Here is a 23634-nt window from a genome sequence, read left to right on the forward strand (position 1 = left end):
ACTTCTTAAGTCCTGGCTTTCCGTTGAGCCCGCCCCTCGGCGTCCCGACCTTAGGCCTCGCCCCTTTCGGGCACTAATACCCAGGTCCCGCCTCAGCTCGGCCAATGGGCCGTACGCACTGGAATTGCGCAGGCCCCGCCCCTCTCCTCGGTGTTCATTGGCCAATGCCGGCACTAAGGGTGGGAGGCGGGGCGTCGCGGAGCCGAGCAGGACGGCCGCCATCTTGCGCGGAGCCGGAGTTGGAATCTCGGGTTGCGTCCAAGAGTGAGCGAGAGCCCGCGGCCCAGTGCAGCCGCGTCCCAATCGGAGTCTTCTCCCGCCACCTCTCTGCACCCGGCTTCGGCCCGACCCCGACCCTCAGCCAGGCCCGGTCCGGCCTCCCCGCGGGGTCAAGCGGCCGCCCCGGGGACGATGAACGGAGGATAAATGGTGCCCAAGGCAGACAGCGGTGCCTTTCTGCTGCTCTTCCTGCTCGTGCTCACCGTCACCGAGCCGCTGCGACCAGGTGCGCGGCGCGGAGTGTGCAGGCGGGCGGCCAGGGGCGGGGCGGGCGGGGCCGGGGTCGCCCGGGACCTCCCTCCACCTGGCGGGCCGCCTCCGTGCAGGACGCCGGCTGAGGCCTGCCTGCGGGCCGCCGCGTCCCCCGCCCCGGACCGTGCACCTCCGGGATCATGCCTTGAGTTTACCAGGGTCCGAGAGCTTCCTACACCATGGAACTTTGTTTTCGATGGATGTTGCCCTTGGGTCCACGATCGTGAAGCAGTACATGCTTTGAGGTTGACGGGACGGAGATTGATGGAGTCCTCTCGCCTAGGACCTGCGCCCTGGGCGCGAGCTCTTTGCTGGTCCAGCGGCTGTGATTAGGCTGGAGTGCTGGGGGTCGAGAGAGCAGCTCGTGGAGGCACCTAGTTTCTCTTGCAGTGGGTTGGTGCCAAGCGTCTCAACCCTGGAAATCCCTCGGCTAGAAGGCGGTAGCCGTGTCGTTTATTGTCACTCAGGTGTTACACTTGAGAAGTACTCAGTTCAGAGAGCGGCCCCGAGGAGGTGCTAGGAGGCCGCTCAGCCTCGCGCGCGGGGGTGGGGGGGTGGGGCTGAGGAAGAGACTGACGCGCTGCCCCCCAGGTGTGTTTCAGTCGTAGGAACCTTGACAGTGCCTGGTACTTAAGACTACTCTTTGTATGTGATGATTAAATGCTTTCGGAAGTCCCGTTCGAACTGTGTTTCTATAAAAAAAAAAAGTCTGTCTGTGCAGGGGGAAATGGATTTAGAATCAAAGCAGTTTAAGGTCCCAGACAATTTTTATTTGTTCCTGGAGGACCACTCCTCTGAACTGCAGCAAAAAAATCGAATCTCCAAGTGCAGGACCTATTTATTTATCTAACAGGCACAGGAGATGCAATGCTGGGTGCTCACAGTGCCCCTAAAAGGGGACTGTGCAAATGATTTTTTTTTAAATAAGCAGGGAAATAAAAAACTTTTAGGTCAAAGAAAATGAATTCTGCACATATACACATTCATTTTATAACAGTACAGTTGAAAAGTATGGTTCTTAGCTTTTTTTTTGTTTTTAGTGCAGAAAGGGGTCCCTGAAGGTAGAAGTGCCTAGGGCCTCTTCTGTAAGCACTGTCAGGCCTCAGTGGGTAAAGGCAGGCTGGAGAGCAGAGCTGTTTGTGGCCCTCCACCATGCCCTAGCCTGGCTCCTCCCACCTCAGACACACTGAACGTCTGGATTCCGTAGTGCCTACCTAGTGGCCAAGGCCCTGGGCCCACACTCAACCTGGAGTCTTTCCAGTGATACTTCTCAGGGCTCCCTGAGTAGAGCTGGTTGCTCATTGCTTTTAGATGTTCTCTTGGCAGCAGGGTGACTGGTTCTGAGATAGCCGTGGTAGGATGGAAACCAGGAAAAGGCCTACCTGTCTAGGAGGGTACTGTACAGGCTCTTGGGGACCAGAGCCAATGGACTATGGGTTGTGATTACGGTAAATCCTTTAGAAAACATGTCTACTTCTGTAGAAAGGTGAGACATTATCTTCTTCTGGCTCCTGGGTCTCAGTTTTGCACCTCAAGTGACTGGACCCTGAGGGGTGAACCCATGCATCACGCATACCTATCTTCCTTGGGGTGCCTCTGGTTCCAGATTCAGCATCTCTTGCCTGGACGATCGAGGTGACCAATGTCCCCAGCTCCTTTTCTCTCTGTCCACATATCCTGCCAGCTGGCCAGCAGCTATTCAACAAGTGTCTGAGTGCTTGATGCCTGCCCATCCCTAGGGATGCTCAAATGGAGAGAATAAACCCCTCCCTCTGGGAGTGCCCTTTCGGTGTGGAAGGAGAGACAAGGTATAAATCAGTCCATTGAGTGTGGGAGCCCAGGCAGGTAGCAGAGGTGGCCGACCATTTGTATCTTTGAAGCAGGGGAGGGCTTCTTCATGGAAGACATCCTGCTTAGGTCTGTGTTGGGGCACGGAAGCATCTCTGGCAGAGGAAGTAAACTTACCCTTTTCATTTCACGACTCTTCAGAACTTCACAGCGGCCCCCAGTGGTGTATAGACTTGCCCTCCAAAATTGGGGAAATCCAATTGGCTCCCTGACTTTGGGCAGTGAGGGCACATCTCACTTTGGGTCAAGTGTTCTCCTTGTGTGCCAAATGTGCTCTCCGTCCTTCCAGGCAGGAGTCTGCTGGCTGGCATTTTCTGGTCTTAGCCTGCATTCTTTCTGTTGGGTTCCTGACAGACTTATACTTGGGGTTGTGAGGAAGGCACCAGTTAGAACGTGTTTCCTGGGAAGGAGGCAGGCAGGCAGGCGAGTGTGGAGGGTCCTCTGATTTCTGTCAGATGGAACCCTTGACGACTGGAACCAAGCCACTTTTGGCTACTCTCTTATGCAGGCTAGGGTGTGAGGCCTTTCACAGAGTGGGATCAATGGGCAACACAAGAGTGCAGAACTTGACTTTTCACCAAAGTTTCTTAGAGCATTGTCCCTATATGCCAAGGTTGTAGGTTCAATTCCTGGTCAGGGCATATGCAAGAATCAACCGAAGAATGAATAAATAAGTGAAACATTAAGTCGATATTTCTCTCTTTCTCTCTTCCCTTTCTTCTCTCTCTAAAATCAATAAAAAAAGATTAAAAAACAATAAAATGCATGTCTCATTGAGGATGTGTTACATGTCAGGTACTGTAGTACCAACACATATGTTGATTAATTTTACTCTCAGGTGGCCCTCTGAGGTAGATATCGTTATTAGCCCCATTTATAGATGGGGAAGTTTGAATATGGAGATCTCATCAAGCTAAGTGACTGGAATGAGATTCAGTCCTAGAATTCTGGCCTGACTCCAACATAAACCCTTCCCAGGGGTTTGTGTATGTCCTGCTTGCTGTCTTTACCCCTTGCTGTGGAGCCCCAGCCCACTTCTCTTCTGATGGACCCAGTGGTTTACCAGGTGGGATGCTGTGGCTTACTCTATCTGAGTACCCTGATCTGAGGGTTAGAACCAACCCTCCTCCAAAATTCCTTCTGTGGTTAACCATAATGACCAACAGAGATGTGCATTATGTCTACCAGGGGTGTGGTGAGAATAAAAGGTTGGAGCTCTTTGCCAAAGGGTGACAAATGAGCATTTTAGGGACCAATGACTAGGTTATCATCTCACTGACCCTTTATCTGTACAGGGAATGCAGCATCAATTACTGATTCTAGCCTGACCAGGCGGTGGTGCAGTGGATAGAGCATCAGCCAAGGATGCTGAGGATTCAGGTTCAAAACTGCAAGGTCATTGGCCTGAGCACGGACTCACCAGCTTGAGTGTGGGGTTGCCAGCTTCCCGATGGTCAGTGGCTTGAGCAAGGGGTTACTGGCTTGGCTAGAGCCCTGCAGTCAAGGCACATATGAGAAAGCAATGAACAACTAAGATGCTGCAACTATGAGTCGATGCTTCTTATCTCTCTCCCTCTCTTTTTCTTGCTAAAACAAACAAAAAAAACAATTGCTGATTCTAAAACTGTTTTTCTAGCATCGACAATGAAAGAAAATCATGCCATTGTTTTAGCCACAGCTTCATCCAAAGTGACCCCACCATGCATAGCTGAGAAAATATTTACCTTTACCGAGTGAACACAGTCTCAGCTGAGGTCCCCAGCCCTATAGAAGGCTTGTGCTTGCCTGACCTGTGGTGGCGCAGTGGATAAAGCCTCGACCTGGAAATGCTGAGGTTTCCGGTTCGAAACCCTGGGCTTGCCTGGTCAAGGCACATATGGGAGTTGATGCTTCTAGCTCCTCCCCCCTGCTCTCTCTATCTCTCTCTCCTCTCTCTCTCCTTTTTGTCTCTCTCTGTCCTCTCTAAAATGAATGAATAAAATTAAAAAAAAAAAAAAAAAGGTGCTTGGCCAGGCCGCTTGGTGAGGTAGCAGGACTAGAGCTGTGTTTCTTGGGAGAAGGGAAGCTGGCTGGGAGAGGCAGGTGACTTGTATAAAGTCACATAGCTGAGCTGGTAAGCAGCATAGCTGGGATTCAAACCCAGGTAAGCTGGCTCTTAGTTCAGAGTTCCTTCCCCTTGGCCATTAGGGACTATGAGAGGCCTGCTGGGTATGCTGGACTGGTAAGTCCTCAGTGAGCTGAGAAGTGGCTGCAGTACCATGCGGGTTAACAAATAGGAAGTGTGTGAATATTTTATAAGCAGAAAAGTGGCTAAGGTGCTTTTTGAGTTTGGAGCTCTTTCTTCCACAGCCTATCACACTATAGAACTTGCCCTGCTAGCAAACTGGGCTTTGGGCTTTACAATTTCATTCTTTTTCTTTCAGGGACAGAGAGAGAGAAGGACAGACAGGGACAGACAGACAGGAACAAAGAGAGATGAGAAGCATCAATCATCAGTTTTTTGTTTTGACACCTTAGTTGTTCATTGATTGCTTTCTCATATGTGCCTTGACCGCTGGCCTTTAGCAGACCGAGTAACCAGCGACCTTGGGTCCAAACTGGTGAGCTTTTTGCTCAAACCAGATGAACCCGCGCTTAAGCTGGCGACTTCAGGGTCTTGAACCTGGGTCCTTCCGCATCCCCGACGCTCTATCTACTGCGCCACCGCCTGGTCAGGCCAATTTCATTGTTTTTAGTTAGAAAGTAGTCTGACACTTTCCAACTTCACTAGCTAATGAATTATTATTTTTTTTAAATCTTTTTTTGGAAAATAATTTCAAACTTACAGAAAAGTTGCAAGAATACAATTAGTGCAGAGAACGCTTGCATATCCTGTACTAGACATACCTGTTATTAGCATTTTGTTTTATTTGCCTTATCCCTCCTTGTGTCTGTACTTTTGCATAGAAATGTATGCATGCATAAAATTTTTTCCGAATCATTTGATGGTAAGCTGCCTATGTTATGGCCCTTTTCCCCCTGAACAGTTAGATCACTTCTGAGAACAGCAGCAGGCTCCTGGTACTTAGTACCCCTGAGAGATATAAGGTGATGGTCCCCACCCCATTGCTTGCATTCATCCTGTAACAAGCCCTCACTACCACCTGCTGTGTGCCAGGCACTGTGTCACCACAGATGGTATTGCAGGTACAGGATGTGCTGTGGTTAAAGCTTCAGTTTGCCCAGGTGGCAGCTAGTCAGGGTTCGTATTTCAGTTGGTGGTTCTAGTCTTAGAAGTGAAGAATGTACTGTTATTGCACACTTTGACAAATGTGTCTGTACCTTCTTGCTCCTGTTAGGCTATGTCTTTCCTGTTCCTCTGGTCCAGATCGCTGTTGCCTCAGCTTTCTTGTCCTTCTTTCCATGCCTAGCTCCTGGCACTGTCTTCCCCCTGCCCTCCCTTGATAGTTAGTTCTGCAGCACTTAATAAAGGCATACATCATGGGAGGTGATCTAGTTGTGGGCCCTCCCTGCAAGTAATGATATCTTCTTACCTCTGTTCCTCTCCCTCTTGGCATAGGTGAACACCAAGTAAATTCTTGACTCTATGTGGAATGTGTCAGTGACAACATTTAGGACCTAGTAGATAGCAAGAAACTGATTAAATGTCTTGTGCTGCTAGATTGTTCCCTTGTCACATGTGATTTTTTTTTTTTTGTATTTTTTTGTATTTTTTTCTGAAGTTGGAAACGGGGAGGCAGTCAGACTCCCGCATGTGCCTGACCAGGATCCACCCAGGCATGCCCACCAGGGGGTGATGCTCCGCCCATCGGGAACGTTGCTCTGTTGCAACCAGAGCCATTCTAGCACCTGAGGTAGAGGTCACAGAGCCATCCTCAGCGCCTGGGCAAACTCTGGTCCAATGGAGCCTCGGCTGTGGGAGGGCAAGAGAGAGACAGAGAGGAAGGAGAGGAGAAGGGGTGGAGAAGCAGATGGGCGCCTCTCCTGTGTGCCCTGGCCGGGAATCTAACCTGGGACTCCTGCACGCCAGGCCGACGCTCTACCACTGAGCCAACCGGCCAGGGCCCACATGTGCTTTTGTGTTTGAGTTGTTGAAGAGCTGGTGACCAATCCCTTCCACTTGCTGTCTGCAGAACATTTCAGTAATCCCAAGAGCCCAATTTTGGGCCATCATTTTGCCAGAGGAAGGGTGGGATCACCGTATCGTTTTTTTTTTGTAACCCTGATACTGATTTACCAACCGACTTGGCATGTTTAGTAAAAGACAGTCCTGCCATACTTACCTGGCAGGGGAGAGACCATGATCATAAAGGTGATTTTCCCAGGGTGAGGCTTATCCATTGCACTCTGGATGTGCTGACCCCTGCACTTTCCCCAAATGTGGGAAACTTGTGCAGAATTTGTGGTAATGGGGGCCTGCATTCGCACTGTCCCCTGAAAAATAAGAATAAAAAAAGACAGTCTTGCCACTTCAAGATGGGCCATGGTCTGGGCAGGGCAATTCCAGGGGAGGGTGAATGGTATGTGGGCAGTGGTCAAGAGTGCAGCAGGCTGTGGACCCAGAGTGTCCTGGGGCTTCTGGGCGTCGACCTGGGAGGAATGAAAGCTCAGGTTTGGCGTTATTCTAAGTGAGCTGTCTGTAGAGGAGTGCTGCGATTAGATCAAGGTGAGTTGTGGTTTAAGAATATGAACCATAGAGCCGCACTGCTTGGTGTCAGGTCTCAATCTGCAACCCACTCTGTGACTTCTTTGTGCCTCAGTTTCCTTATCTGTAACATGGACATAACAATAGAACTTCATACAGATGTTGTGAGAATTAAAATGGGTAGATATAAAGTTCTAAGAATTTGATATAAAACAAATGCTTTGTAAAGTCCAACTGTGTTATCCATGAATGGACATCAGGGAGTGTAGGGACACTGCCTTAAACTGTAAGCAAGACTGCACACACACACACACACACACACACACACATACACACACGCGTGCGCATGCATGGGCGTGCGGCCTATTTATCAGCAGAGGGTCTGGTTCGTGTGTGTCTTGCCCCAGGCAGCAGAACACAGTGGCTTTCAGCAGTGTCTGATACATAGTGCTGAATGAGTCTACCATTTTTGATGGTCTGGGTGGGGGTGTGTAGCTTGCAGAGAGGCCACCAAATAGCCGCAGTACTTTGGACAGGGCTAGGATTGTTCATATGGACATGTTTTGCTCTTTGTCACGTTTGTGCTATGTTCCCTGGGCCTGGTCTGGCACAGAGTGGGCTTTCGGAAATCAGTTATTGAATAAAACACAAATGGCTATTTATATTTTGACATAAAGAGCAACAGCTCCCTTAGCCAGTGAGCCTTGCAGCTGCCCCTGGTTGCCGGGAGTGGTGAGGACAGGGTCCTTGTGGCTGCCTACAAGAATGCCTATGGAAGACTTTGGCGGGGGGTGTTGCCGTAGAGCCAGCTGACCTGACTCACAATGGGGGCAGCTTGCTTCTGCAGATATGGGCTGAGTTGAGAGGTAAGGGCAGGTGAGGGCTTCTCACAAACAGGGATCCTTGCTGAAACTCATCCCCCACCCAGCCTGGAATTTGAAGGGACTGGGGGCCTGGCTGCTTCTCTGATGGACTTGCCTGGCTCTGAGGCTTTAGAAGTGGATTGCCTCCTGCATGAGGAAGTGACTTGCCCTTCCACAGGCCATTGCACAGTTCAGACTTACTTGAGAGGTGGTAGTTCAGGGACTGCGCACACCTATTAGCCATCTCTTTCTCTTCTCTGCCTGGTGTGACTGTCACTTCAATAAACCAGGACTGGTTATTGTCTTTAGTCAGTGCCCCTGCTCCCTTCCGGTCCCTCTGTGTAAGCTGACTTCTGGATCCCTGGCAGCCAGCCATTAGTTTGATCAGTTTCTTGTCTGTCTGGCCTCAGCTGTTGACTGCTCTGTGTTGGACAGGATAGAGCTGAGAGCAGAGCCTTATTGGGTATTCTGGACCTAGATGGACTGCAGGTCCACCCTGCGCGCTGCCTTGTCTCAGAAGTCTTGTTCCCTGGGGACTTTGCTTAGGATTTCATCACTTTTGAGAGAATTGCTCGGGGCTGTGCAGGGCATTGGACAAGGGGCAGGAACCACAGTAGGGTGCATCCCAGAAGCCAGCCAGGAGACGTGAGCTTCCAGGACCCGCATGCCATTAGATTGACATCATGTCTCTTGATGCAGGGTGCTTTCAAGTGCCAGTGGTTACCTCTAGGGTTCCTGGATCGATTGGAATACCAGCAAAGCTTTGTGGTCTTAGAAGACAGAATAAGAGGACTTGTATACAGTACCTGAAAGGGATGAGGCTCGCTTGGGGCTCTGGCAGGCTTTTGCTGCAGCCCTTAGTCTTTGTTGATCATACCTGGGAGGGAAGATTATCTTCAGATTCCCCTCCACCCTATTGGTGTGAAGAATGCATGTACAGACACCAGCATGGTGAGCCACAGTGAAAGCCTAGGACAGTCGAGAAAACATTCATACACAAAGTATTTTTTTTTTATTTTATTTTTGTATTTTTCCGAAGTTGGAAATGGGGAGGCAGTCAGACAGACTCCCGCATGTGCCCAACCAGGATCCACCTGGCATGCCCACCAGGGGGCGATACTCTGCCCATCTGGGGCGTTGCTCTGTTGCTACCAGAGCCATTCTAGCGCCTGAGGCAGAGGCCATGGAGCCATCCTCAGCGCCCGGGCCAGCTTTGCTCCAATGGAGCCTCGGCTGCGGGAGGGGAAGAGAGAGACAGAGAGGAAGGAGAGGGGGAGGGGTGGAGAAGCAGATGGGCACTTCTCCTGTGTGCCCTGGCCGGGAATCGAACCCGGGACTCCTGCACGCCAGGCCGATGCTCTCTACCACTGAGCCAACCGGCCAGGGCCCACAAAGTATTTTATATACATTGAATTAATACTTTTTATATGATTTTTGATGTTTTAATTTGACAATGTTTGGGGGATCTTTGTAAGTTACTTCATTCTTTTTCTTTATAAGACAGAACTTTCCTCAGTCTTATTTTGTCTCTGGGGTATGGTTCTGGGAGAGACCTCTTATCAAAACTTTTCATCAACCAGAGCTGCAATTTAGTGAAATTTACAATTGGAGACGGTATATAGCCAATAGGCTGGGATACCCAACTCATGAAATACACAGAGAGTGCTTAAAACTGTTAATCCAACTCTTGTGGATTTGTCTAATTTGAAAACTGTATCTGCAATATTTCCAGTCTGGACTCCTGATTTTTACAAGTCTTTGTATTGTAACTCAAATTTGTGTGCTGATAGAGCTAAATGGCATAATTTCATCAAGAATAATTTAGAATTAAAGTGGTCATTTAGGTCCTGGCCGGTTGGCTCAGTGGTAGAGCATCAGCCTAGCATGCAGGAGTCCTGGGTTCGATTCCCGGCCAGAGCACACAGGAGAAGCGCCCATCTGCTTCTCCACCCCTCCCCCTCTCCTTCCTCTCTGTCTCTCTTCCCCTCTCACAGCCGAGGCTCCATTGGAGCAAAAGTTGGCCTGGGCGCTGAGGATGGCTCCATGGCCTCACCTCAGGTGCTAGAATGGCTCTGGTCACAACAGAGCAACGCCCCAGATGGGCAGAGCATCGCCCCCTGGTGGGCATGCCAGATGGATCCTGGTTGGTTGCATGCAGGAGTCTGACTGCCTCCCTGTTTCCAACTTCAGAAAAATACACACACACACACACACACACAAAAAGTGGTCGTTTAGGGGAATTTTGACGTAAACAAAATTATTTTAGCCTTAAGAGCAAAACCTAAATCTAGTGGTCTACATTGTTTTATTGTTACGAGGAAGCCTTAATTCCAAAAATAATTAAGATTTCAAAACATCTCCCTTCAGAGTGGGGGATATTTCATTCTTTTTTTAAAAACTTTGTAAACATTTCATACCTACAGAAAAGTTGCAAGAATGGTATGAATTCCAGCTGTATATAGTTCATCTAACACCAGTTAACATTTGACTCACCATATATTTGCACAGGCTCTCTCTGTGAGTGTACACAGATGTATTATCTGTATGCACTATGCACAGGCACAATTTTTTTGTTTTGGCAGAAATACTTGAAACTAAGTTGCATACATTATGACCCTTCTTAGTTTATACTTTCTAAGAGCAGGCCATTCTTTTTTAAATTTTATTTATTGATATTATAGAGGGATGGAGAGAGAGATAGAAACAGCAGTCTGTTCCAGTACATTCCCTGACCGGGGATCAAAACCTGTAACTCTTGTGTTTCAGGAAGATGCTCCAACCAACCGAGCCATCTTGCCAAGGCAAGGCCATTCTTACAAGCAAGGTGCCGTTAGCAAATGTACTAAGTTTAATATTGATATAGTATTGTTAGCCATACCTTTGTTTTGCCAGTGCATTTTTTTCCTCCAATCCAGCACAGCTAAGCAGGGATTGGGTCAGGAATTGGGTTGGAATTGAAGTTACCCCTTGCCAGGATGCCCTTCGTTTTGATTTGAGGTGTAGCCAACCCATCCTCTTCAAAGGACTGGGTCCAGACTTTCCGCTTCTGACCTATTTCCTCTTTGTTAAGACAGAAGACAGGACTTATGAAATGCTGTGCCTCCACAGAGTCCAGCAGTGCAAAGCCCCAGGGAATCAGGAGTGTTTGCCAGTGGGGATCTGCAGAGTCAGGGATGTACAAGATATACTGTGAACATGAAGACACTTCTGTTGTGCCCTGGCCAGGTAGCTCAGTTGGTTGAAGCATCATCCTGATATGCCAAGATTGCTGTTTTGGTCCTTGATCAAGGTACATACACGAGTCAGCCAATGAATGCATGAATGGGTGAAAGAACAGAAAGTCAATGTTTTCCTCTCTCTCCCTCTCTAGAATAAATATAAATAAAAAGAAAGATCATCTTTAAAAAAAAAAAAAAAAAAAAGTCCTGCTTAGCAGAGTTGCTCTCTGTTGTGTGTTTTTAGTGAATTATATTGTCGTCAGTGGTTTCTGTCCCCTCTTGAAGGTGTCCAGAGAGTAGACACCTGGCCCAAGTTGTATGGTGCTAGATAGGACCCAGCATCCCACAGGAGCTGTCCTTCTAGAGTTGTCATGTCACTTGTACAACAGGGCTCAGCCAGCCCTTATTTTCCAATCTTCTCCCTTCTGGTTCTAACTGGTGTGCTGGATAAATATCTCTGTCCCAGTGCTGCCCTGTATAGGGAATAGAATGAGTACCCATGGAAACATCCCGCCCTACTGGGAAGCAGATGTTAGCTCTTTCCAAGGAAGAATGTTGCAATAGTCTGATGGAGGCTCCACTGCCCACTGGGAAGCTGGGACCTCCTGGTCCTGGGGTGAGTGCTCCAACGTGGCACAGGGGCTAAGGATCTCCGTTTACTGGTATAAGCCATAGAGTGGTCTGTGGGCAGTGGGAAGAGGTGGGGTAGCATTCTCTCTTGCATTTCTTGGCAGGAAATTTTTTGATTTCCTGAGTGATGTGACTGCACATATGTACTTCCACTGTACTCTGTCTTCCTCTATTTCTTTGTGGACAAATGTTGAAAAATCAGTTCCAAACAATTCAGACAGTATACTAAATTTCACACAGTAATTTGAGACAGCTCAGTTTACATAATTCAAAATGAGGCCAAGGCTTGCTGACAAAGAATAAATGGAATCTAAAGAAAGACTGTATTGCAGAAACTTGTAAATTTCTATAGGGCATGAATCCTTTAATTCTCAGACATTGCATACTTAAAAGGAGTAGTTCTTCAAGTGGGGCCCAGGGATCTGGGGGTGGGGGGTCTACTATGTCAAAACTATTTTTATAATAATACCAAGGTGTTATTTGCTCCTCTCTTGTTCTCTCACAAATGCACAGTGGTGTTTCCAGAGGCTGCTTAACATGTATTGATGGCTAACAGAATGTTTGGTTGGGGTTCCATCTCTTTTTATTTATTTATTTTTTTTGCTTTTTTTTTTTTTTTTTTACAGAGACAGAGAGAGAGTCAGAGAGAGGGATAGATAGGAACAGACAGACAGGAATGGAGAGAGATGAGAAGCATCAATCATTAGTTTTTTGTTGCGACACCTTAGTTGTTCATTGATTGCTTTCTCATATGTGCCTTGACCACGAGCCTTCAGCAGACCGAGTAACCCCTTGCTCAAGCCAGTGACCTTGGGTCCAAGCTGGTGAACTTTTGCTCAAAGCAGATGAGCCCACGCTCAAGCTGGCAACCTCGGGGTCTCGAACCCGGGTCTTCCGCATCCCAGTCCGATGCTCTATCCACTGCGCCACTGCCTGGTCAGGCCCTTCTCTTTTTATTTTTTAAAGGATTTTTAAATATTGTGATAGAATACACATAACAAAATTTACCACTTTAACCATTGTTAAGTGTACACTTAAGTGGCAGTAAATATGTTGTGACAGTGTTGTACAACTATCACCCAGTGTTTATTTCCAGAACTTTTTCATTTTCCCAAACTGAAACTCTATATCCCTTAAAGCAGTGGTCTTCAATTTTTTTTGGCCCATGGACCGGTTTAATGTCAGAAAAAAAATTTTTTTTTTTCATTTTTCTGAAGCTGGAAACAGGGAGAGACAGTCAGACAGACTCCCGCATGCGCCCGACTGGGATCCACCCGGCATGCCCACCATGGGGCAATGCTCTGCCCATCCTGGGCATCGCCATGTTGCAACCAGAGCCACTCCAGCGCCTGAGGCAGAGGCCACAGAGCCATCCCCAGCGCCCGGGCCATCTTTGCTCCAATGGAGCCTTGGCTGTGGGAGGGGAAGAGAGAGACAGAGAGGAAAGCGCGGCGGAGGGGTGGAGAAGCAAATGGGCGCTTCTCCTGTGTGCCCTGGCCGGGAATCGAACTCGGGTCCTCCGCATGCTAGGCCGACGCTCTACCGCTGAGCCAACCGGCCAGGGCTGTCAGAAAATATTTTAACGGACTGGCCTTTAGGGTGGGACGGATAAATGTATCACGTGACCGAGACAAGCGTATAGAGTGAGTCTTAGACGGATGTAACAGAGGGAATCTGGTCATTTTTTAAAAATAAAACATCGTTCAGACTTAAATATAAATAAAACAGAAATAATGTAAGTTATTTATTCTTTCTCTGCAGACCGGTACCAAATGGCCCACGGACCGGTACCGGTCCACGGCCCGGGGTTTGGAGACCACTGCCTTAAAGTGTAACTCCCTATCACTTCTCCCTCAGCCCCTGGCAACCTACGTTCTACTTTGTGTCTGTGTATTTGACTACTCTAGGGACCCCATATAAGTAGAATCATATAGCATTCGTCCTTCTCTGTCTAGCTTATTTCACCCAGCATCATATCTTTAGGGTCCCTCCATTTTGTAGTATGTGCCTGTTTCCTGCTTTTTTATGACCCAGTAATATTCTATAGCAGGGGTCCCCAAACTTTTTACACAGGGGGCCAGTTCACTATCCCTCAGACCATTGGAGGGCCAGACTATAAAAAAAACTATGAACAAATCCCTATGCACACTGCACATATCTTATTTATTTATTTATTTTGCACATATCTTATTTTAAAGTAAAAATACAAAATGGGAACAAATACAATATTTAAAATAAAGAACAAGTAAATTTAAATCAACAAACTGACCAGTTTTTCAATGGAAACTATGGGCCTGCTTTTGGCTAATGATATGGTCAATGTGTTCCTCTCACTGACCATCAATGAAAGAGGTGCCCCTTCCGGAAGTGTGGCGGGGGCCGGATAAATGGCCTCAGGGGGCCGCAGTTTGGGGACCCCTTTTCTTTCTTTCTTTATTTATTCATTTTAGAGAGGAGAGAGAGAGAGAGAGAGACAGAAAGAGAGAGGAGAGAGAGACGGGGGGAGGAGCTGGAAGCATCAACTCCCATATGTGCCTTGACCAGGCAAGCCCAGGGTTTCGAACCGGTGACCTCAGCATTTCCAGGTCGACGCTTTATCCACTGCGCCACCACAGGTCAGGCTGGGGACCCCTTTTCTATAATATAGCTTATACCACATTTTGTTTATCCATTCATCTGTTGGTGAACATTTAGGTTGTTTCCACCTTGTGTTTGAGTCCCTGCTTTTACCTAGGAGTGAGATTGCTAAAACATGTGGTAGGTGTGTGTTTAACCTTTTGAGTATATACTTGGGAATCGTATGTATGTATGTATATATGTATGTATGTATGTATGTATTTATTTCAGAGAGAGGGACAGATAGGGACAGACAGAAAGGGAGAGAGATGAGAAGCATCAATTCTTTTTTTTTTTTTTTTTTTTTTTTTAAACAGAGCTTATTTTTTTTTTAATTTATTTATTCATTTTTAGAGAGGAGAGAGAGAGAGGGAGAGAGAGAGAGAGAGACAGAGAGGGAGAAAGAGGAGAGGGGAGGAGCTGGAAGTATCAACTCCCATATGTGCCTTGACCAGGCAAGCCCAGGGTTTTGAACCGGCGACCTCAGCATTTCCAGGTCGACGCTTTATCCACTGCGCCACCACAGGTTAGGCAAGAAGCATCAATTCTTTGTTGCAGCACCTTAGTTGTTCATTGATTGCTTTCTCATATGTGCCTTGACCGGGGGAGGAGGGCTACAGCAGACCGAGTACCCCTTGCTCAAGCCAGCGACTTTGGGGTCAAGCTAGTGAGCCTTGCTTAAACTAGATGAACCTGTGCTCAGCTGGCGACCTCAGGGTCTCGAACCTGGGTCCTCTGCATCCTAGTCCTATGCTCTATCCATTGCGCCACTGCCTTGTCAGGCTGGGAGTCTTATGTTTAAAAACATTTATTGCCTGACCACATGGTGGTGCAGTGGATAGAGTGGTTGGTCTGGGATACTGAGGACCCAGTTTCAAAACCTTGATGTTGCCAGCTTGAGCAAGGGGTCACTGGCTTGACTGGAGCCTCCCAGTCAAGGCACGTATGAGAAAGCAATCAATGAACAACTAAGGTGCTGCAACTATGAGTTTATGTTTTTCATCTCTTTTCCTTCCTTTCTTCCTTTCTGTCTGTCTCTGTCGCTAAAAAACAACAACAACAACAAAAAAATCACTCCTGGGCCCTGGCTGGTTGGCTCAGTGGTAGAGCGTCGGCCTGACGTGCAGAGGTCCCGGGTTCGATTCCCAGCCAGGGCACACAGGAGAAGTGCCCATCTGCTTCTCCACCCCTCCCCCTCTTCTTCCTCTCTGTCTCTCTCTTCCCCTCCCGCAGCCAAGGCTCCACTGGAGCAAAGATGGCCCGGGCGCTGGGGATGGCTCCTTGGCCTCTGCCCCAGGCGCTAGAGTGGCTCTGGTCGCAACAGAGCGACGCCCCAGAGGGGCAGAACATTGCCCCCTGGTGGGCGTGCCGGGTGGATCCCGGTCCGGCGCATGCGGGAGTCTGTCTGACTGTCTCTCCCCGTTTCTGGCTTCAGAAAAATACAGAAGGGAAAAAAAAACAAAACATCGCTCCTGGCTGCATGGTTCCATGGATAAAGTGTCAACCTGGCATGCCAGACGTCACAGGGTTTGAATGGGCATGTTTGAAAAGCAATCACTTAATGAGTACACAACTAGAGTGAAACATTGATGCTTCTCTTGCTCTCCTGCTGTTTCTCCCTCTCTCTCTTGAATCATTGGAAAAAATTTAAAAAAAATTCTTTTCTCATTTTTAATTTCTCATACAGTAAATGTCAATAGGTATAACCCACATAAACAAAAGATCTTTGTGGTCTTCAGAAATTTTAAGAGTGTAATGGGGTCTTGGGAGCAAAAACGTTTGAGAACGAAAAAAGCATGTTCGAGAACAGCTAATGTGATAGAAGCTTAGTATTGTGACCTTGCACTTACATGATGAGGGCATGGATTATTTCAAAAAGTATCAACAGTCCGTTGGCTAGGAAGAGCCTGCTTAGCTCTCCCATTTTACACCCAGGAGATAGTCATCACAACAGAAGGCCTGGGATAGGACCTTGGCAAAGCCAGTAGTGAGAGGAGAAGGTGACTGTTTTGAGCAACTTTGAGGCAGAAATTGTGCTGGACTAAAGAAGAAAGGAATGGAATGTTGATTTATATGCAGGGGTAGTCAACCTTTTATACCTACTGCCCACTTTTGTATCTCTGTTAGTAAAATTTTCCAACTGCCCACCAGTTCCACAGTAATGGTGATTTATAAAGTAGGGAAGTAACTTTACTTTATAAAATTTATAAAGCAAAGTTACAGCAAGTTAAAGCATATAATAATAATTACTTACCAAGTACTTTATGTCGGATTTTCGCTAAGTTTGGCAGAATAAATCTTTATAAAACAACTTACTATATAGTTAAATCTTTTATTTATACTTTGGTTGCTCTGCTACCGCCCACCATGAAAGCTGGAATGCCCACTAGTGGGCGGTAGGGACCAGGTTGACTACCACTGATTTAAAGCAAGAGTCATGCAAATTAGAACCATTGGAATTACTCGCTGACGCTGACGTACTAAGCAGCTGAAGGAGCATCAGTCTCCCCCACACAATGCATGTTCTGGGGTTTAACTGCTCTGTTTGTTACTCTGACCCAGTCACCTGGAGAGTTGCCTGGAACAAAGGAGGTGCTCAGTAAATAATTTTTGAATGAGTGACTCACGTGTATTAACCAGTGACTCACATGCTGGATTGATTGCAGAATAGCCCCTGTGCTAGAGTTGAATCAGTACCGGACAGAACTTTCCCCAGATATCAGAGGATTGTTGACATTGTTATGGACTTAAAGAATAGAGGAAGATCTTTGACTAGCTCAGTTCATCAGACATTTAGTGACTGCCTTCCTTTGCTGGATGTTGGGTATGGGGTGGAACATAAAGTATTATCCCTACACTTAAACTGTTGGCAGACTACAGCCTACAGCTGACCTCTTGTTTTTTGCTCTGTTTTACTTTATTTTTACATGTTGCTGTGTATATCTGTGGTTCATTCCTTTTTATTGTTGAGTAATATTCCATTGTACGATCATACTGCAATTGGTTTATCTATTCACTTGTTTTGGGCATTTGGGTTGTTTCCAGCTTTTGGCTATTACAAATAAAATTACTTTGAACAAGTCTTTGTATGGACATGTACTTTCATTTCTCCTGGGTTGATAAATAGGAGTGGAGTGACTGGTTCATATGGTAGGTATATATTCAACATTTTAGAAACTGTCACTTGTTTTCAAAGTAGTTGTACTATTTTGCATTCCCATTAACAATGTAGGAAAGTTCCAGTTACTTCATATATTTGCCAACACTTCATGGTATTCTTTTATGGTTTTAATTTCCATTTCCTTATGTGCTTATTTGCCATCTGTATATCTTCTTTGGTTAAGTGTCCATTAAAATCTGTTGCCCATTTAAAAAATTCGGTGGGTTTTTTAACAAATAAAATAAAGTAAAATGTTTTTTATTGATTCTAGAGAGAGGAAGAGAGTAAGTGAGAGAGAGAGAGATAGAAAAACATTGATTTGTTCTTTCACTCATTCATTCATTCATTGGTTGATTCATGTATGTGCCCTGACTGGGGATCAAGCTCACAACTTTGACATGTTGGGAAGATCCTCTGACCAACTGAACTACCTGGCCATGTTGAGTGGGTTGTTTTTTTATTGAAATTTGAAAGTTCTTAATATATTCTGGATATAAGTACCTTATCAGATACTTGATTTACAAATGTTTTCTTCCATTATGTCACTTGTCTTTATTCTCTTAACAGTATCTTTTGAAGAAGAAAAGTTCTCAACTTTTTATTCCTCTTATTTCTTTTTCTTTTTTAATGAGGGAGGGGAGATAGTGAGACAGACTCCTGCATGGACCCTGACTGGGACACAACCGGCAACCCCATCTGGGACCAATGCTTGAGTACCTAGCTATTTTTAGTGACTGAGGCTGACACTCTCAAACCAACCAAGCTATCCTCAGCACCCGGGGCTACACTTGAACCATTTGAGCCACTGCCTGCAAAAAGGGGAGAGGGAGAGAGAGAGAGAAGATATTTACTTCTCCTATGTGTCCTGACTGGGAATCGAACCCAAGATATCCATACACTGGACCAATGCTCTATCCACTGAGCCATTGGCCAGGGCCAAAAAGTTCTCAGTTTTATTGAAGTCCAATTTATCAAGCTTTTTTTTTTTTTTTATAGTGAGAGAGAGAGAGAGAGACGGGGAAAGACAAGAAGGGAGAGAAATGAGAAGCCTCAACTCTTCATTGTGGCACCTTAGTTGTTCATTGATTGTTTTCTCATATGTGCCTTGACTAGGGGGCTACAGCGACCCCTTGCTCAAGCCAGTGACCTTGGACTCAAGCCAACAACCTTGGGTTTCAAGCCAGCAACTTTTGGGCTCAAGCCAGCAACTATGGGGTCATGTCTATGATCCCATTCTCAAGCCAGCAACCCTGCACTCAAGCCAAATGAGCCTGTGCTCAAGCCAGCGACCTTGGGGTTTCAAACCTGGTGGGTCCTCAGCATCTCAGGCTGACACTCTTATTCTCTGCACCACCTCCTGGTCAGGCTCAACTTTTTCTTTTGTGAATCATACTTCTGAAACGTGTCTAAGAAATTTTTGCCTAACCCAGGGTCACAAAGATTTTTTCTTATTTCTTCTAGAAGTTTTGCAGTTTTAGGTTTTCCAGTTAGGTCTATGATATATTTTGAGTTAATTTTTGATACATGGAATAAATCAAAGTTGTTTTTTTTTTGTTGTTGTTGTTTTTACAGAGACAGAGTGAGTCAGAGAGAGGGATAGTAGACAGGGACAGACAGACAGGAACGGAGAGAGATGAGAAGCATCAATTATTAGTTCTTCACTGTGCGTTGCAACACCTTAGTTGTTCATTGATTGCTTTCTCATATGTGCCCTGACCGCGGGCCTTCAGCAGACCGAGTAGCCCCTTGCTGGAGCCAGCAACCTTGGGTTCAAGCTGGTGGGCTTGGCTTTTGCTCAAACCAGATGAGCCCGCGCTCAAGCTGGTGACCTCGGGTCTCGAACCTGGGTCTTCTGCATCCCAGTCTGATGCTCTATTCACTGCGCCACCGCCTGGTCAGGCTTTTTTTTTTTTTAATGGATATCTAGTTGTCCCAGTACTATTTGTTGAAAGGACTATTCTTTCTCCAGGGAATTACTCATAAATCAGTTGCCCATATATGGGTGGGCCTATTTCTGGACACTTTTCTAGTTCCCTTGTTGTTTTTTTTGTGGCAGAGACAGAATCAGAGAGAGGGACAGATAGGGACAGACAGACACGAAGGGAGAGAGATGAGAAACATCAATTCTTTGTTGCGACACCTTAGTTGTTCATTGATTGATTTCTCATATGTGCTTTGACGGGGCGGGGGGGGGGCGGGGAGCTACAGCAGACTGAGTGACTCCTTGCTCGAGCCGGCGACCTTGGGCTCAAGCTGGTGAGCCTTGCTCAAACCAGATGAGCCTGCGCTCAAGCTGGCGACCTTGGGGTCTCAAACCTGGGTCCTCCGCATCCCAGTCTGACGCTCTATACACTGCGCCACCGCCTGGTCAAGCATGGTTCCATTGGTCTTGATGTTTATCTTGATGCTTACGCCACACTGTCTTGATTATTGTACCTTTATAGTAAGTACTCACGTTAAGTACCTGTATTGTGGGTCCTCCAGCTTTGTTCTTCCTTTTCAAAGTTGTCTTGGGTATTCTATGTCTTTTGCATTTCCATATGAGTTTTAGAGTCCGTTTGTCAATTCCTACAAAAAGGCCAACTGGAGTATTGATTGAGATTGCATTGAAACTGAAATGAATTTGAGTAGAATTGTTATCTTAGCAGTGTTGAGTTTACTGATCTGTGAGCACTTAGTGTATCCCCATAGATTTAGGTTTTTAAAAAGTTTCTCTTAGTGCTTGACCAGGCGGTGTGCAGTGGATAAAATGTTGAACTAGGATGCGGAGGACCCAGGTTCGAAACTTCAAGGTCACCAGCTTGAGTGCAGGGTTGCCGGCTTGAGTGTGGGATCGTAGACATGACCCCCAAGGTCGCTGGTTTGAGCAAGGGGTCACTCACTCTGCTTTAGCCTCCCTGTCAAGGCACATATGAGAAAGCAATCACTGAACAATTGAGCTGCAACGAGAATTGATGCTTCTCATCTCTTTCCCTTCCTGTCTGTCTGTCCCTCCTTGGCTCTGTAAAAAAAAAAAAATTTCTCTTAACAATGTTCTATAGTTTTCAGTGTCTATAATTTGCACACCTGTCATTACATTTACCCCTAAGTGTTTTCTGTTGTTGATACTATTGTTATGGTAATTTTTATATATTTAAATTTTTGGAAGAGTTTGTATGGAATTGGTGTTATTTCTTCCTTAAATATTTAGTAGAACTTTCCAGTCAAGACATCTTGGCCTAGATTTTTATTTATGTGAAGTTTTTAAACTAAAAATTAAATTTCTTTTGTAGCTACAAGGCTACTCAGATTATTGATTTCTTTTTTCTTTTCTTTTTTTTTAGCAAGCGAGAGAGACAGACAGGAAGGGAGAGAGGTGAGAAGCATCAGCTCACAATTGCGTCACCTTAGTTGTTCACTGATTGCTTTCTCCTATGTGCCTTGACTGGGAGGTTGCAGCTGAGCCAGTGACCCCTTGCTCAAGCCAGTGACCTTTAGGCTCATGCCAGCGACCATGGGGTTATGTCTATGATCCCATGCTCAAACCTGCGATCCCACACTCAAGCCGATGACCCTGTGCTCAGGTTGGTGACCTCAGGGTTTCAAACCTGGGTTCTTAGCATTCCAAGCCAATGCCCTATTCACTGAGCTACCACCTGGTCAGGCAGACAGCTATTTCTTTTTTCAGAACTTAACAATGTTTCTCTACTTCTTATAGCTTGTATTGTTTATAGTGAGAAATCTGTTGTTGATACTTGTTTTTCTGTGTCATATGTCTTTTTTCCTCTGGCTACTTTTAAGATTTTCTCTATTCGTGGCTTTAAGCAATTTGATTATGATGTGCCTTGGAGTAATTTTCTTTATATTTCTCATGTTTGGGTTCATTGAGCTTTTGGATCTGTAGGTTCATAGTTTCTATAAAATTGGGAAGTTTTGGCCCTGGCCGGTTGGCTCAGCGGTAGAGCGTCGGCCTGGCATGTGGGGGACCCAGGTTCGATTCCCGGCCAGGGCACACGGGAGAAGCGCCTATTTGCTTTTCCACCCCCGCCTTCCTCTCTGTCTCTCTCTTCCCCTCCAGCAGCCGAGGCTCCATTGGAGCAGAGATGGCCCGGGCGCTGGGGATGGCTCCTTGGCCTCTGCCCAGGCGCCGGAGTGGCTCTGGTCTTGGCAGAGCGACGCCCCGGAGGGGCAGAGCATCGCCCCCTGGTGGGCAGAGCTTCGCCCCTGGTGGGCGTGCCGGGTGGATCCCGGTCGGGTGCATGCGGGAGTCTGTCTGACTGTCTCTCCCCGTTTCCAGCTTCAGAAAAATACAAAAAAAAAAATTTAAAAAATTGGGAAGTTTTTCTGCTATTGTTTCTTCAAGTATTTTTGCCTGATCCCCCCTCTAAGAACATGTATGTTAGGGTGCTTGAAGGGTTTTGTTTTGTTTTGTTTTTTGGTGACAGGGAAACAGAGAGAGGGACAGATAGACAGATAGGAAGGGAAAGAGATGAGAAGCATCAATTCTTGATTGCAGCACCTTAGCTGTTCATTGATTGCTTTCTCATATGTGCCTTGACCACCAGGGGCTACAGTCGACCGAGTGACCTCTTGCTCAAGCCAGCAACCTTGGGCTTCAAGCCAGTAACCATGGGGTCATGTCTGTGATCTCATGCTCAAACTGGTGAGCCTGCACTCAAGCCAGCGACCTCGGGGTTTCGAACCTGGGTCCTCTGTGTACCAGACCGACACTCTATCCACTGCGCCACCGCCTGGTTAGGCAGGGTGCTTGAAGTTATCCCACAGCTCACAGTCCATTTATCCCAGCAGTTTTGTTTTATGTGGTTTAGTTTAGAGAACCTCTGTTGTCTTCAGGTCTCCATTTCTTCAGTCCATAAAACTGAATCTTTTAATCTTATGTAGTATATTTTTCATCTCAGACACTGTAATTCTCATCTCTAGAAAGTAGGTTTGCTTCTTTTTTAAATCTTCCATATCTCTACTTTAATGTTTTTAATTTTCCGTCTAGCTTCTTGAGCATTTGTGATAGTTAGAATGTTCAGTGTTCTTGTTTATGTTCTCATTTGTACCATTTATCAATCAATTTTGATTGTATTTTTTTCTCATTTTGGCTGTAATTTCATGTTTCTTTGCATGTCAGGAATTTTTAATTAATTTCTTTAGCAAGTGAGAGAGACAGGAACAGATAGAAAGGGAGAAAGATGAGAAGCATCAACTTGTAGTTGCTGCACTCTAGTTCATTGATTGCTTTCTCATACGTGCCTTGACTGGGGGTCTCTAGCTGAGCCAGTGACCCCTTGCTCAAGCCAGTGACCTTGGGCTCCAAGCCAGAGAGACCTTGGGATCATGTCGATGATTCGATGCTTAAGCTGAAGACATTGGGGTTTCATACCTGGGTCCTCAGTATGCCAGGTAATTGCTCTGTCCACTGTGCTACCACCTGGCTGTCTGGTAATTTTTTATTGAATTCCATACTTTGTGAATTTTGCCTTTTGGGCTGTTGCATATTTTTCCATTCCTATAAATATTCTTGAGCTTTGTTTTAGGCTGCAACTTGGAAACAATTTGATTTTGTCAGCTCTTTCTTTTAATCTTTGTTAGGTAATGCTTTGAGCAGCATTTAGTCTGGAGTTCTTTTTTGCCCACTAAGAAGGCAAGACTCTTCTGAATACTTGATTCAGTGCCCCATGGATTGTGAATTTTTCAGTTCTGGCTCAGATCAGGGACTATTTGTAGCCTTGCTGAATTTTGGTTCCTCTTTCCTCTTCCCTTTTAGGTTGGTCTTTCTTCAGGCTGGGGTAGTTTCCTCATACCACACACTGATCAGCACTCTCCCTACTGCCTCAGGGGTCCCTATGTGCGTCTCTGGAGTCTTGTCTGTACAGCTGTTTCTTGTCCCGTGATCTCCAGAGTGCTGCCCCATGAGAGCTACCTGCCTCAGTTTTTAGCTGCATCCACTTATTTCCAAGTGTCTTCCAGGCCCCCCTGGAGTCCCTGTCCCTGCTCTATAGCCTGGAAAAGCTAGTCAGACAGTAAGGCTTGTATGTTTCCTGACTCTTCAGGGATCTCTCTTCTTTGTTGTCTGATGTCCAGATTCTGGAGACCTTTCTTATATTTTGTCCTTTGTTGCTACAGGGGAGTGGT

At 46.4% G+C, this 23634-nt stretch overlaps 1 protein-coding gene and 1 non-coding gene across 5 annotated transcripts in view; both read left to right on the forward strand.

The window, feature by feature from the left end:
- The first annotated feature begins 191 nt into the window (after positions 1–191).
- DGCR2 (DiGeorge syndrome critical region gene 2) overlaps positions 192–23634 on the forward strand; it is a 76902-nt gene continuing 53459 nt past the window's right edge. For all 4 annotated transcript variants that reach the window (XM_066365391.1, XM_066365393.1, XM_066365392.1 and 1 more), the window contains exon 1: positions 192–505. In XM_066365391.1, the coding sequence (XP_066221488.1) occupies positions 427–505 (79 nt within the window). In that variant the 5' untranslated portion in view covers positions 192–426. The remainder of the gene's footprint in view (positions 506–23634) is intronic.
- LOC136396237 (U1 spliceosomal RNA) lies at positions 6655–6816 on the forward strand. The gene has a single exon (XR_010749630.1). It is a non-coding gene; the product is annotated as a U1 spliceosomal RNA (small nuclear RNA).

The sequence above is a fragment of the Saccopteryx leptura genome, chromosome 2 (assembly GCF_036850995.1).
Source record: "Saccopteryx leptura isolate mSacLep1 chromosome 2, mSacLep1_pri_phased_curated, whole genome shotgun sequence".
In the NCBI taxonomy this organism is placed as follows: Eukaryota; Metazoa; Chordata; class Mammalia; order Chiroptera; family Emballonuridae; genus Saccopteryx; species Saccopteryx leptura.